Source organism: Pygoscelis adeliae, unplaced genomic scaffold (genome assembly GCF_000699105.1).
Source record: "Pygoscelis adeliae isolate BGI_AS28 unplaced genomic scaffold, ASM69910v1 Scaffold971, whole genome shotgun sequence".
Lineage (NCBI taxonomy): Eukaryota > Metazoa > Chordata > Aves > Sphenisciformes > Spheniscidae > Pygoscelis > Pygoscelis adeliae.
Genome location: NW_008824070.1, coordinates 137,987 through 153,903, shown reverse-complemented (window position 1 = coordinate 153,903; position 15,917 = coordinate 137,987). Strand labels below are relative to the sequence as shown.

Genomic DNA, 15,917 nt, shown 5'->3' with positions numbered 1-15,917 from the left:
GGTATTGCAATAAAAGACATGTGGCCTTAAAAAAAACAACAACAAAAAACCCCCATGTTGGAGTTCTTTCCAAGTCTGTTAGGAGCGCCAGTTTCTCTGGCTCCTCAATTTGAAGGAATAAATCGCAAAGCTTTTCAAGAAACTGGTGAGTTGCCTTAAATCTACATGTCTGAGAGTTTCCTGGTAGTTGATCACTGCATGACAGTCAACGATTTTTAGCAAGTATTTGGAGAAGGCACACTCATTTTAGCATAAGCCTGTAAGAGAGAGTCAGGTTCAGCATTTCAAATCTTTGTTTAGCTGGCCATTCTCTGAAAATTGTGCTGCTGAGTTTTTTGCTAACACTTGATGATCTAGAACCTTAATTAAGATTTGTTAACATTAATAAAATATCAGAGAATTGGTAACATTGGTTTGATTTACATGCACAGTTTTACAAGTTCATAGTTTAGCATATGCATTCATATGTAAATGTTTGCACAGTTGGTCCAGTGTTAGACTGAAGGACAACAAAAGGGCTGGGGAATGTTTATTACTGGAGAAGCTGAAGTTCTAGCAGAGCTATGGGTTTCTATTCCGTAGCTGAATATTAGTGTCAAGAAGTGTTGCGGGTGTGTCAACTTTTCCTATTGTTAATTTCATTTTACTTTCTTGCAGTGCTCTGTAGCCTCTGTTACTAATTTCCTCTTGTTGTAAAATTCCTGTAAATTATTATAGACAGTTTTCTTTACCTTGAGTCATCACACAGTTAGATCTTCTAATCTTTGCTTGTGAATGAATTTTGTTAGCTTCACAGCCGTTTCCTTGCTTACATTTTTTTCTTCACCTTTGGGATGTAAAAATGCTTGGAAGTTAAAGGTGTGTGTGGTTGCACCAGAATTGAAAGAAGATAATTCCTCTCCCCAATACAATGACGTGTACCTCTGCACATGAACTTCAAACTTTCAAACGGTTGTCTTGGTTAGTGTAACACACTGCAAGCTTGTATTTTCTTTGGTATTTATTATACTCTTTTGAACAATTCTAGTTTCAGCAAATGATCTTAATCTTACTGCATTACTTGTGGGTTTTTTCCCCTTGGGATGTATTGGCTTATATCTTTCCAGATTGAATGTTCTCTCCTCTGTCTGTCCTGATCTTAAGTCACTTCATAGGACATACGAGATTTATATTGTTCTTGCTGTATTTCATATCTCGGTATTTCATTTTGCTCGCTGTGCCTGCAAGATTTGCTTTCTGCACTCTACTTGTGCTGTAGCACTTTATGCAGCTGTGTCTTAGTTTGTTACTTTATGTATAATATAACATTCAAATGAGATTGAGGAGTGTAGAGTACATAACTGTATTATTACTTCATTGCCAGTGTTTGAATTGATAGAAGTACAGGTGCCTTTATGAATGAAGTCTTTCCATAGGGAGGAGACATTAGTCTTTTACATGTGGAGCATTTAAAAGGAAAAGTCAGAAATCTGTAGTTGTTGATTGTAGGCAGCACTTGGGGAGGGGACACGGGAAAAGCATAAGTAGGATTGTATTTCATTGCACTGCCTGTTGTAAATATATAAAATATGCAAAAGGAGAGGTTAAGATGGGTTTCCCTAGCTTGAGGAGTTCAGTGCAAATGAAACCTTGAAAAGCAGGTGAGAGGGGACCGTAGGCATTGTGCTTGTATCTTACAGATCTTTCAGCTTTGAACGGGTTCCAACATGTTTTTCATATTCTGGTAGAAACTGGAAACCACACAAATGAAGGACAGCATCTAAGGCAGTTACGTTTTATAGATATTATATATATGTTATATATAAAATATATAATATTATATATTATATTGATATGATCCCCTGCCCCCCTTATTTTTCAGGTTGTTGGGGTTTTCTTGTCCCCGCGCCCTCCCCCCCGCCCCAGTATAGCTTTTTCATTAACCCTAGATGATACCTGTAATTCAAAGGACTGTTGACTTGTGAACCTGCATGTCTTGCAGAAATAAATAAAAGGACTAAATGAAAGCCTGACATGAAATTGGCCACCATGTCACCTCAAGGCTAGATGCACTGGCTAGGAAGGTAGTGTAAGAATACTTATTTAGCAGTTCCTTTTGCAGTGCCTGTAGACAACTTGTCTTTTCATTGTAGGTGTGGAGGGTGCAGCTTTCCAGAGTAGACTTCCACATGACCGTATGACATCTCAAGAAGCTGCCTGCTTCCCTGATATAATCAGTGGGCCACAGCAGACTCAGAAGGTGTTTCTGTACATCAGGAACCGCACCGTAAGTTTATTGTAAAAGTATTGATGAAAAAAGGGTAGGACATTTGTGTACCTTGCAAAGACTTTTTGGCAGTCACCATGTCTAGCAGTTGGTAGATTTTTTTATTTTTGAGATGGTGGGGTTTCATTTCTGACATCCTATCATGCTCTAAGTTGCTAAGGAAGGTGTTATCCAGTTCTTGATTGAGGCAATGCTGTGAGGCAGCATAAAGAATCTGTAGTATATTTACAATATCCAAAACACAGTCATAACAACCATCAAAACCACATGATCCAGCTAATACAGCTTTTAAAAAGTAAACACACAGAAAGCTGGTGCAAATGTTCTATTGCTTGATCTCAACTTAAAGAAGTCTCTGTAGAATACTTAAATAATATTCAATCAGATACATTGTTGCTTAGAATAAGGCAAACCTCTCAGCTTTTGGTTTTTTACTTTGCTTAGCATTCCGTTGCTGTAATACTGAGACGTCAAGCCAGTCGTGTGGCTTATTCTCAGAACACAATAGTTACTTTGCCAGCTTTGATTTCATAAAAGAAATTGTAAGGTTGAAGAAATGAAACTCTGCTTTTGAATGTTTTTAGCATTTCTGCCCAGTTCCAAACTTCCATGCAACTTAAAATATAGAAAGAAGGGGCAATATTCAAATAATTCATTGGGGAGTTCATTCACTTGAGTTCAGGCAAGCATGCCTGAAGTTTAAACCTTAATAAGACTTAAAACAGTACTGTTGTGTTTTGCAGATGATGCTTTTAAATTGTGACAGTGCATTTAGTTTCCTCAGCACACAAACAGGGTTCAGGGTTTTCTCCTGTACTTAGAAAAGAGTGTTTTAGAAAACTAAAGTCATGTTAGAAAAATTAACAGTAGGAAAGCAAGAATATTTTGAAAATTGCTTTGTTACCCTAGTTAAGAGAGACAACATCTTATGCATCATTCAGTTTTTCTCACAAACTTAAGATGATCAGGGGACAGACATCACAGTGTATTAACCATGGTAGCACCCAATGCTTAATAACTTAAAGAAGTTATTTGAAATTTATGCGTGGTGGACATCTTCATGCTAAGAGTGTGACTTTTGCTATTCCTGTGAAGTCTCCCTCTAATTAACCTAAGTTGTAACTTTTGGGAAGTCATGAGATGCATAAAGACGGACCAAGGCAAGCCGTAACGTTTGAAAAACAGTTTGCTCAAAATGTATAGTAAGTAATCCTTTTACAAACACATCAGAAGCAGAAAAACCTTCCACTGAAACTATAACTGGGATTTAAAGGAGTGCTCAGAAGGGGTATTTGCAGTGCTGCACTAGAAAAGCTGCATTGTTGGTCTTTGGTCCCCTATGCACTATGGAGGAACTTAGAGAAGCTCCTAAGCAGGAGTCCCTTTCCGAGGAAGACTTGTGAGAGGATCTCCTCTGGTCAGGATAGCAGAGGTTACAGAACAGCAGATGAAGCAAATGGTAATATAAACCCAGTACTCAGCAGAGCCCTGGAAGAGCTGTGAACTGCAGTGTGCATCCTCTTATAGCTGGCACAGTACCAAGGAATTTGAAAATATTGAAGAGGTCATGAACACCCAGAGTTCCTGGAGGTTAGAGGAGTCAGACTAGTAAGTCTGATATTTCCAATTTGCATGGTAACAAATGGAATCAAGAATTGAATGAATGACCTGGTGAGTAAAAACGTATTTTGGAAGGCTCACAGTAGCTTTTATAAAGGGAAGTCATCCTTTACAGTACATCTGAGTTCTTCGAAGGACTCATGAGAAAGTGAACAAAGGAGATCCATTTCATGTGATCTTCTACATGAATTCCCCCCACACCAAAAACAAAAAAACCCCCACCCAACCAATGCAAAAAAACAAACCACAAAACAGTAAAAGCTCTTGGTAAATTACTGTTGGTTAAAATAGATAATGAAAATTTACAAAGCAGAACGTAGGATAAATGATCTGTTGTGGTAGTGCAGGGCAGTTGTGCTTTGATGCCTTTAAAATCTTTCAAGGCCTGCACTGTTCTGTGTATTCATAGAGGGTCTGAAAACCAGAATTTGTAAAGAAATGGTCATTTGCTGCACATACTAAGTTACTTTAGGTAGTAAAATGAGGACTACAAAAACTACAAAAGATGAAGACTCTTATGAGTAACTGGGTGATAACATAGCAGATGAAATTAATTTTAAATAAAAGTAAACTGATGTGAACAATGGAAGTAATTGTATATATACATATAGAGATTTATATGTAAAAACACAGATTATGGGCTTTGCACTCTTCCAGCTGAGAATGGAATCTTAGCATTATAGTACGTAGTACTATGAAATGGTTAGTTCCACACTCAGAAATGATCAGAAAGAACATTGTTAAAAATTACTTGGAAAACAAGTAGAAGAAAGCACTATGCTAAACATGAAATTTGCCTCCAATGGCCTCCCAAATTATATGGAAATTCTTTCTTTATCTTTCCTATTCATTATACTTGTATGATTTCCACTTTAATTTGGTATCTGTGAGGAGCTGTGAAGTTCAGTAGTGCAATTTCTCTAAATACCCAAATAAATGACTAATTCTGGAATGTAAAATGGTGTGGAGGTGCTCTGTATGACTTACATCTAGGCATTGAACAGTAAAATGTTACTTAGTAACTATTGCCATCCATGACGTGAAGTAGGAGTTCTGTTGGGAAAACAGTTGTGATTTTATTATTCTGTGCTTTTTTCCTAGCATAAAGTGACATAATTAATATTTCACAGGCAGCTCTTCCTGCTTGGTTTTTTAACTGTAACTGTCCTCTACATGTATACGTGGCCAGCGCAGTCCATGGTAGTGTCTTATATCAGTGAAGATGGATTAGATGATTAAAGGTCTGAGATAAATTAACTTCATAAGATGACAAGTACTTCTATAGCTTTTACAAAAATAATGTGAAATTTGATGCCGAAAAGTCAGATGCTGGCTGTTGTTGCATGCCCAATTAAAACATCACACTTGCCATGGAGGTGGAAGGAAGGCTGTACTTATAAGCATTCTGGTGCTTCCATTTTGTAGCTTTTGTTCTTTCAGTGTATGTTTTCTTGTATGTGTGATTACGAGATTGCTAACTTGATGCATTTCCACTTATTTGAAGTGGTGTAGGAAGTTAAAATGGACTGTACTGCACCTTAAAGAACACTGGAAGGCACAGTTCAGTGCAGCTTGGATAGCACTGCCAAAGTTGAACTCGTTAGAGGGTTTCATCTCCGAACAGTATTTGGTAACAAACACGCATGTGGAAAACACCTCTTTTGTATTGCTTAATATAACATGTCTTATTGTTTGTTTAAATACAGCTGCAGCTCTGGTTGGATAACCCAAAGATTCAGTTGACATTTGAGGCAACTATCCAACAATTAGAAGCACCTTATAATAGTAAGTCAAGTCTTTTACTGCCAAAACCATTACTATGCTTTTTCAGTTTTGGTTGGGGAAAAGCTGCTCAGAATCAAGAGAGGACTTCAGATGGGTCCTTTTGTTAGTGGAGCTCCATGAGCGTTCGTGTACAGAATGGGATATTGCAGTATGCTCATGTTTCAGGTTTGTTAGGGTTCATTTGTCTGGTAGAGAAATACACCCCTAGCAGAATTCAAAAAAGCTGGTGAAAAGACGGGTTGTTACAGAAGTTTCCTGCGAGTGAATTCACATACAGCTTTTAAGGTTCGCTACAACTTCATGGTGGTTTGCAGCTGTGAGATTTTCTTAATCATAAGGTTTCTGGGAGGCATTAAAAAGTTGCATAAGACTTGAACAGACTGGCCGTGATGAAAGAAGGCAGTAAAAGAGTGAGGAGTTACTGCTTGCAAAGGTAGGCCATTCCACTCTTCTCAAAAAAGATCCCAATAAACTGGCAAAGGGTGGAGGGGAGCCATAAAGAAAAAGTAATTAAAGAAGAAAATAATCCTGAAATGAACGCAGATACACTGTCAAGTATTGCAAAATAGTGAATTATTGTGTTTATAAAAATAAAAATGAGAATTCAGTGCTCCAGTAATGGGTTGGCTTTATACTGGCAAATTGCATTACAGTTCTGTGTAAAGATCTCTGGATTTCTGCAGTCAATTTTAGAAAAGGTGTTCTTCTGCACTAGATAAAAAGAAGCATTTAATGTCCTGTACAGCTTTTCAGGCAGTATTCAAAACTGCAGTATAGCATGGAAAACAGCTTGTGGTTTCCAGAAAACTTTAACCTCAGCCTTCTTCAGGAAGATGGATTCTTCAGTAGGGCAGCTGGGGGTGCAGAAAGGGATGTGTTCAGTGTGACTTTGCTGGGTTGCTGCTGTGACACGTTTGCTTGTGAATATGTTTTCAGTAAGTATGTGCTGCTGAACATACAGAATAATTTTAAAACATTACAATTTTCTAGGTGATACGGTGCTCGTTCACAGAGTACACAGCTATCTGGAACGGCACGGTCTAATCAACTTTGGTATCTACAAAAGAGTGAAGCCCCTTCCAAGTAAGAAACTTGAAAATTGTTTCTAATTGGAGTTTTGTTTTATTGTTCTGTGATTTGTTAGGACAAATTTTTGAGTGATTTTTTTAGTATTGCGGTGCTGAGAAAATAAAAAAAGGCTGGAAAGCCATCTGGCTATAGATGTTCATGTTTTTTATTTTGGCATGGAGAAGCTATGTATTTAAGTAAATCACTTTGAGAGGGAAAATGTTTGCAAATCTTCTGTAGATAATTTGCTGGCTGTCACTGTTTAATGAGTTAATCCTTGTTCCTCATTTGAATAAGAAAAGACAGAAACACAATACTGTACTTATATCTGTTGTGTGCTTATGTGAGGCTTGAATTTTACAAGTGCTGAATTTGTCTGTCCTTTCTAGATCTTATTCTTCTGGGGCAGAAAGAAAAAAAACTATGATACTTTGTCCCACAGTAATTAATAAGAATCAGTTTCTTCAAACAATTGTCCTTCAGAAGTATTTTTCCTCCTGTTTTCTTCCTTGTCACAGATGCACTACTGGTGTATTTTTCTTGCACCTGTCTCATTAAGAAAAATTGTGAAGTGTTTTACTGTTACCATATTATGTACATAATTACTTCAATTTTCTTTTTGTGGCTATTTGTTTTGTTGAAGAGTTTGTTCTGTCAGAACTACCTATGAGAAGGAAGCTGCTTTTTGTTTTTGGTGTCTCTTAAATGCAACTTTAACATGACCACTTACAATGTAGTAATGCACATATAGAGCCTGTAGCTTATTCTTCCCTTTCTCTAGCCAAGAAGACCGGAAAGGTGATCATTATTGGTTCTGGAGTCTCTGGGTTGGCAGCAGCTCGCCAGTTGCAGAGTTTTGGAATGGATGTCACAGTTCTGGAAGCCAGGGTATGAATTTCTGTGCTATTTTACTTCTGTATGGAAACTTAACCAGTAACCACATTCAGCAGTAGCGTATATAACATGTCTTATAACATGAGTATCCCAGCAGCATGCCCAAGATGAGTAAGCTTGTGTGTAGTTACAGGCAGCCAGGATGTATTGCTGAGTACTAAACCTGTCTCACTAGGAAACAAGTGTATCTGTTCTCACTGGGAGTTAGCTAATGCTTTCTCAGGGGTGGCCTGTATAGTCAGGTGCTAGTGTCATATGCTTACACCAGTAGAAGACTGGAATCTTCTTCCTTTCGTGATTAGGAACTGATTTTTCACTGGACAGCAGAATGCAAGTCTGTATTTCAAGAACTTGCGCATTAAATAGAATCATTGTTTGGAATTGCCATACAACGTCAGGCAGGATATTTTTCTTGCACCTTTTAAGTCTACATTAATTCTCTCCTTGTTTATTACTGTGTGCTTAACAGACTTTAAAGTTATATAGAGCTACATTTTGTGGTGCGTGAACTAGCTGATTGTTCTTCCAGTAATAAGGTATTCTTTTATATCCAGCCCTAAGTGGAATCTCCTTTTTTTTAAAGTTGAAGTTTTTTTTCATATAATCTGATCAATTTAAACAGCTTGATACTCATTTAGAATAAATAAATCCATTGACCCATTAAATTGGAATTTATCTTATGTTTTACTTCCTGACTTCATTTTGTTTGTATATTTACTTCTGATACTTTTCTAGCACAGATTAAAATAATTTGCTTAAGTTTTTCATTAGAGTAATGTTTCAGGCTCTTAATTTTGCTAGCTACTGCTCTTGTTGCTAGGGAGCAAGAGCTGCTGGCTCTGTGCTTCACAGGTTCTGTACCACTAGAGCAAAGGAGAGCACAACAATCTAATTGTTTAGGAGTCTCTTGCTCACCCGAATGTAACAATCTAATTGTTTAGGAGTCTCTTGCTCACCTGAATGTATTGTAGGGGGTGTTTGTTTGTTTTGGTTTTTTGTTTTTTTTTTTTTTTTTAAGTTGGAAGAAAGAGATCCATGCTGTAACCTGGGTTTTGTTCTATGTATCTTTGTTATAACCAGTATGTAGATCTGGCAAGAGACTATTTTAAAATAATGCACAATATTTTTCAATCATTTTTCTATAGACTGCTGCATCTCTTCTTGAGTAGTCTGTATTTTTTTTAATTTTTATTTTTTAAGGCTGTCTGGTGTTTTCTCACATTATGATTTCAGTGATTCAGGTGATAGTTTCTTTGTGTCCACTCATTTTCTGAAACTTTTAGACTATTAGTTTACATGCTTCCGAATTGCTGATTTAATTACTAAGAATTAAACTTTACCTTTTTATATAAATTGGTAGCTCTTTGCCTAATTGTAATTGATATTTCTCTCTGATATCATCCTGCTCGCTGGACTGAGGCCAGGGAAAGGCAGCTTTTGTTTTTTCCTTGTTAAGTTTAAAGTGGTAGGAAAATAAATGTCATCCTAAGTCAGTAGTATGTGTCAAGAATCAAAACCTTTTTTTCCTGCTTCTAAAATGGGCTGTTGATTCGTGGTTATCTTCTTGATTGATAGCTGGCTCTTCGTGGAGAATAGATAGGGGTAATTGGCTGATGGTTTTTCTAACCCTAAAATTTAGTTTTCTCAAGCACAGCTGAATTATTTCCTATATAGCTATTGGATTTTGTGGTAGGAAGTGGGAGGAGGAAATCTAGTATGTAACTTAATCTATCCGTGGACAATGAAGGAATGGTTTTAGAACCACAGTAGATCCTACTGTAGATATAGTTAAATCTGTCCAAATCAGGTTAGGCATCTTTTTTCTTTTTCTTTCCTTTTTTTTTTCTTTTTTTTTTTTTTAATGCAACTTAAACATTTTATTTCTTAACTTAGACAAATTAATTTAGATCAAGTGTTCATTTGCAGAGGTTCTTGGAAAAGTGTTCATTCTATTTATTGAACCTTTGGATAAGAGAATACTTATACTACATTCTGTAAACGTTTCAGTGGTTATATTTAAGTGAGATGTATTGCCAAATGTTACCGGAGGTTTAATATATTGTGCTTTTAAAAGGACCGAGTAGGAGGAAGAGTTGCTACCTTTCGCAAAGGGAACTATGTTGCTGATCTAGGAGCAATGGTGGTAACAGGACTTGGTGAGTTTTTCAAAACAAAAAGGCACAGGGAAGAAAATTGTGGGACAAGATGTTACAAATCTGAAACCTTATGCTTTTTCCTTTCATGGCCAAAATAATTGGTTATTTTTAACTATTAAAAAGTAGATGTTCTAGTTCAGCCTCTTTGGCAGTTAGCATTTTTCATGAGTGAATCTTCAGAACAGATGGCAGCCCACACTAAAAGCTGAGATTTTTGTTGGCGCCATACCTCTCATTGCTCACTGAAGTCATACAGGTGCTTGTCATGTCATCGAACTGTTGTAGATCCATTCTTTTACAGTTTGCTTGTGCTTAGTGGACAAGCATCTGTTCCTTTGCCCAGTTCCTTTAAGGTGGTATCTGCACTGGGTTCACTGCACTTGCTGAGCAAGTCTTTCTGAAGCTGCTTTACCCAGCTGGCTGTGGCCTCTGAGCTCAGGTCCGTGGACTGAAGTTCTTGGTAACTCTCTTAGTTGTTCCCTTGGATCTTCCAAAGTATAAGCTGAAATTGAACATGGAGAAGTAGGAATGTAGTGAGGGGATTAGTTGAGTAGCTTAAGAGCAAAGTAAATAAGAAAAATAAATAGCAAAGTTAAAAGATGGGAGAGACCCCAAAGAGATGGAATATATTTTTTCATTTACATGGGGGAAAAAAGGGAGGGGGGGGAATGAAGAGCAGAGCCATTCTAAAGAGAAAGCCCTTCTTAAAGTCAGGATTTAAACCCCAAAAGTCCTTTCTCTAAGTGATTTCAAAAACAGTTGTAAAAATAATGGCAAACAAACCATATTTCTTCCTATTTAATACTGGTTTATGGGATGGCATTAGTTATTGGTACTGGTTACTCTGCTAAGAAGATGGGCAGGTGTTTAGTGTGGAATACCCTTCAGTAATGCAGTGAAATGATAAAATATTATAAAACCTGTAATAAAACCTGAGTTTTACTGACTGCCAAAACTTGGTGTCTATCTTATGGTTAGTCTTTATTAAATTGCATACAGAAACTGGTTCCAGACAAAGAGTATTGAAGATGCACAGTCCTGGTAAAACAGATTTAAGGTTGCCTAGTGAAAGACTAATATTTTCATATTTAATTCATCATGGGTGTTTCCTTTCCAAAATAATCTACCCTTTGCCTTGAATGAGGCAGCATATGCTATGGAGAAAGAAAGATTCCTGTAGTGAAGGAGATGGTTTGAAGGGCATCCTTCATATTTCTGAATCTGGAAGAGATGTGAGGAGGGAAGACTACTGAAGGGGTTGAGCTTGTGGTTTGGGAAGGTGAAAGACTGAAGTTATGGGATCTTTTCTGGTTTTGTTAGTAAACCATGGAAGAACTAAAAATTTTAGTAGGTTGTTGAACTTAAAACATGAACTTACTTCAAAACTCTGTTCTGCTTGTTCAGTCACCTCTCTAAAGACAGGAAGGTGGCTGAACTTCCCCCTCTATTTTGAACTAAGGCTCTGGGTTTGATTGGATTGCAGAATCAGAGGACATTGGGAAGCTAGATCTGAAAAACTTTTCCCAAAGTTAATTTTGTGGAGGAAATCCATGTTGCCTCTCCTCTATGCCATTTCCCATTTGTATCTGTTCTTTTCCTTTCCTCTGCTGTACGTTCAGAGAGGCTTTGATGCTTAGTGATTCTGTATGCTTAAAGTCGATGCTTTCTGCCGTCCTCATGTTTCTACATGGAATCTCCTAGATCGTTTTCTAATCTGTTTCATTACACATCTTCCAGGTACAGTTGGTGTACGTGGTTCATTCTTCATAGATTGTATTCACTAATGACAGTTGTTGGAGTTCCACTAAGTTTTTAGGGACTGAATTCTTTGGGTTCCATCTCCATGTCACCACACCTTCAAAAGCTTCTGAAGTTACTGTGCAGCTGTGGGAGCTTTCCTTGGCTTTTCAAACACTCTGCTCGCAAACGTTTTGAAGATATGTTTATAGCTATAAACTCTCAATACTACTAAGGTTGCTGCCACCCTAGGACTCAGCTTTTATAATCAGCCCTTTTTACATACTGTCCTTTTAAGTGTTGGTGGGCAGCTTTTTGGGTTTTTTTCATGACCTTGTTGCAAGAATTGGTGTGAAGAGTAGACCTTTGGCAGTGTTATACTACTTCACTGGAATGCATTTTGCACTGGAGTCGGTGTGTTTAGTCTATGAAATAGCTTTAACTGTGGAATTTTTGTTTAATTGCAGACAAACTTTGCAGGAGTACTCTGTTAACAATCCAAAATGTTTTCCAGGAGGAAATCCCATGGCTGTGGTCAGCAAACAAGTGAATATGGAATTGGCTAAGATCAAACAAAAATGCCCACTTTATGAAGCAAATGGACAAGCTGTAAGTCTGATACTGTTTTCATGAACCTTTTAAAAAGAAATAGTATCTCAAGTGTATTTACTACCAGGCTATTGGTCTAGCAGGAGATAGTTTCCAGGAAGAGGCAGAGGCGTAATGAAAGTGTGTGTCCATTTTTAGGCAGTGTAGTAATATTCTAGCATATCTGCACCTATTCTTGTAAAACCTGTTCTTTCCACATGAGTTTTTAACTTGGAATTTCAGAGGTTTTGTGGAAGCTATGTTCCTGTTTGTTCTTCCCAAATTCATTACTGTTTTTCCTTAGACAGTTGTCTGTCTCACTCCTCTTTGAAACAATTGTCTGCTGTGCTGGCACTCTAGCTTTTTTTGTTGTTGCCGCTACTCCTTTTTCCTAAAATAAACTCATTCTAGCTGTTCTACTTATCTGTTGCTTTATAAAGAATTGACTAACCAATGCCAGCTGGTTGAATGCATGCAACAGTTTCAGCAATAATATTCTAGAGCTGGGATTCACAAACTTAATTAGCTTTATTTCTTTCCGCTGTAGCGTCAAGGAGCGCTGTTAGAGATAGAAATGATAGATCCTAGTTTAGTGCTGAATCTTATGCATGTATTGACTGGAAGTGTTCCTACCTCCTGAATCTTAAAACATGGTACTAAGAGTCACTTCTGAAAGAAGACAGATGAGGATACTGGGCTTCTTGCTAGAGGCCTGAAAAAGTGATCTTTGGCACAAACCTGTTGTGACCTGGCACCTGCAGCTTTTCATACTGCACGTGAGTGAATAGGGTGTTATAATAAACTCAGGGAAAGCTACCGAGGCATTGTAGACAGTTCTAGCAGTCAGTCTGCTCTCGTGTTGTGTATGTCCTGCATGTAACACACTTGCTTCTGCACTGCTGTGTTCCCCCTCTCCCAGCTGTTTTCAGCATCTGCCCAAGTAATGCTTGGGCATTATCTCCCAGTGGGGCAGATGTATCTCTGTGCAGTTGAAGAGATGCCCTTTGTTAACAGCACCCAATAAGACGCACAGTTCAGCTACTTTGAACTTTAGACTATGCTTTTATTGTCTCAGTAAGCACTGTGATGGCTGCAGCTTGACCACGCAGCTTTCCTTTCTGTTCACAGTATGCTTGATCGCTTATATCCAGCTAAGCCCCTCAGGCATAAGCATCCTGTGGCCCAGGAATTTCCCTTGCTCATCAGATAGGCACTTAGAGAAGAAGCCAGTGGGAGTGGATTGTTTGTCTGAAAAGGAGTATTTCTTTCAATTACTCTGTAGTGTTTCCTGTACTGCATTCAAATGCTATTTATCCTAGGAGACACAGTCAGGATGGAAACTGGCAGTGTGGCTGCATGCTGCCAAGCACTTGGGGTAGGGAAGAATCCCTCAGCACAGAAAAGGTTCTTACTGCTCCTTTGGCTAATCTTGTGGGACAGGTGACATCACTTCCTTGTGTTCAAAGATGGTTGCTGCAGCAAGGAATTGCTGCTGTTTAGATCTGTGCATTTATTAGTGTGATAACACTAATTTAGTGTTCATTTAGAAGGTTATAACACTAGTCATATTTCAAAAAGGCATGCCACAAAATTTAGCAGCTTACCTGTTGCAAACAAAGCTTGATGGGTATAACTGGATATAGTTTCCAGACTGAATTTTATCACTTCCTTGTGTTGAATGTTGTCTTGACTACATAATGAACCAGAGTGCTCTTCCTTGGTTTAAAAATTAATAAATAAATAAATAAGATCGCCTCTGTGTACTGCTTGTTTCCTAGCATGTCTGTCATGTATAGCTTCTGGAACATTTGGCTAAAACCAGCTTCAAATTAGATAGTTAATAATGACAGATAATTAGGAAGAGAAGTTGTGGTGTGAGTAATGATGACCAATCTTCTGCCACCCAGATATCACAAATGCCAATATAATCTTGATTATGTGACATTCAATATCTGTGCATCTGTCTGTGATCATATCTCTGTATTGCCTGTAGCTTATGACCATCTAAACTGTTAAAGATTGTTACTTCATATGATAAAGAGCAAGTAAATGAAAATGGAAGCTCTAGAAAGAAAATTGGAATTCGCTTGCTCAGATGTGGTGTGGTTGTACCTTGAAAGCTGTGTGTTTTGACATGTACTGCTCATTTTGTCTTTCTCTTGTTTTTCCTTAATATACTCAATGATGCTTCCACCAAGGCAGTTATTTTATTAATCCTTTCTTTTCCTTTTTTAATGTTTTTCCTTTGATTATTAGGACTGCTAAAATTAAATCCTGATTATCTATTTCAGCAGTGTTTTCACATCTTAGTACTTTGATTTTCACCCCACTGATAAAGCTTATCCTGAAATAACTGTCAGGCTACTTATGTTATATTTCCGTCTGCTGCAATTGTTGAAAGTACACTGTCAAGGTACTACTTTATAAACAGTGAAAAATAAGTTTAGTTTAAGCGGAAATAACTTTCTACAGGATATGCTTCTTCCAAAGGTGCATTCGCATTAGGTTACTAATGAGTATTGGGCAAGTAACTTCCTTTTTTGGGAGCAAAAATTTTTCTCACCCTGCCAATAGAGAGTCTACTAACTTGATAGTAGATTTTCCTTTCAGCTAATCCCTGAGCTCAAGTCCATTTGTTGCCCCACTCCTCAAAACCTTCTCAATTTGTGTCCACCAGTAATAGCCAAGAGCACAGCCTTTCTTGTCTCAAATAAAAGAGCACTAATGTTCCACCTCTCCCTCTGGCATTTTGGCAAACTTCATGGTGCTTGACAGGAGGCAAATTGTAGCTTTTCAATTAGCTAATTCCCCAGCCATCCTAGGAAGTATCAAAGATCTTCTTGGAAAACAATATACATCAGATAATAATTCAGGCATCTAAAGCAGGGAATGCATCTAGAAGTCTAGGGACAAGTAATAATCGGATGTCCTTCATACCTTGTCTACTGTCTTGACAGCTTTCCATATCTACACAACTATCTTTTCAATGGTTAACTGTTCCTGCCAGTCTGTCTAAGTCTTTTTCTCCACTATCTGCATTTTACTGCAAAGTACCATAAGAGTTATACACTGAGTGTACATCCTCATTGTTAAGCTCTGCACTGAAGGCATAAATCTCTCTTGCTGCTCACAACTGTATGATGACCCAAGATTGAGCAGTTTTATACCTTTAATTACCACTCCTCTAAAGTGTGATTATTATTTTAGTCTTTGCCATAGTGTTAGCAAATTAAGAAAGACTTCTCTCCAAAGAAGTGAAGATGGAATCCAATTCTCTGCATATAGGATGGGCTCTTAATGATTGCAAGTCTCAGATCCTTTCTTTGTGGTGAGTTGGTTTCCTCCAAGAAATTTACCGATTTAGGAGTTCTGAATAGTCTTTGGGAAGGTTTACTGCCTGCATAGCTGCCTAAGCTTCTGAATGAAGCATTGATGTCAGCTGTGAAAAGGTAGGCGATGTGAATATCAAAATGTCATTTCTCTTCCCTTTCTTCATCCTAACTTCACGTTGCTGGGAAGTGTGCATTTTGTAATGCCGTCTTCAATTTGTTGTCCACCAGGATCCTTACATCCTTTTCTTCAGCGCTGATACCCAACAGTCAGTCCTCAGCCTGTCCTGATGCATGGGGGCACTCCATCACAGTTTCAAGGCTTCACCTTTGAATTTCATGAGGTTTTTGTCAGCCCATTCCCCCAACTTGTTGAGATTACACTGAGAGGAGAAGAGACTGGGGAGGCCTGAGGGCAGACCTTACCCATGAAGCCTGAGACAAAGAGGAATTTAGTGCTTTAGCCTTTTCCAT

The 15,917-nt window shown here is 37.9% G+C and overlaps 1 protein-coding gene across 1 annotated transcript in view; it reads left to right on the top strand.

Annotated features, from left to right (window-relative positions):
• Positions 1-2,132: 2,132 nt before the first annotated feature.
• Positions 2,133-15,917, top strand: part of KDM1A (lysine (K)-specific demethylase 1A) — a gene marked incomplete at its 5' end in the record, with an annotated part of 32,573 nt that continues 18,788 nt past the window's right edge. The window contains 6 exons of the mRNA XM_009334180.1: positions 2,133-2,266; positions 5,593-5,671; positions 6,662-6,754; positions 7,521-7,627; positions 9,708-9,789; positions 12,041-12,135. Coding sequence (XP_009332455.1) covers positions 2,133-2,266; positions 5,593-5,671; positions 6,662-6,754; positions 7,521-7,627; positions 9,708-9,789; positions 12,041-12,135 — 590 coding nt within the window. The remainder of the gene's footprint in view (positions 2,267-5,592; positions 5,672-6,661; positions 6,755-7,520; positions 7,628-9,707; positions 9,790-12,040; positions 12,136-15,917) is intronic.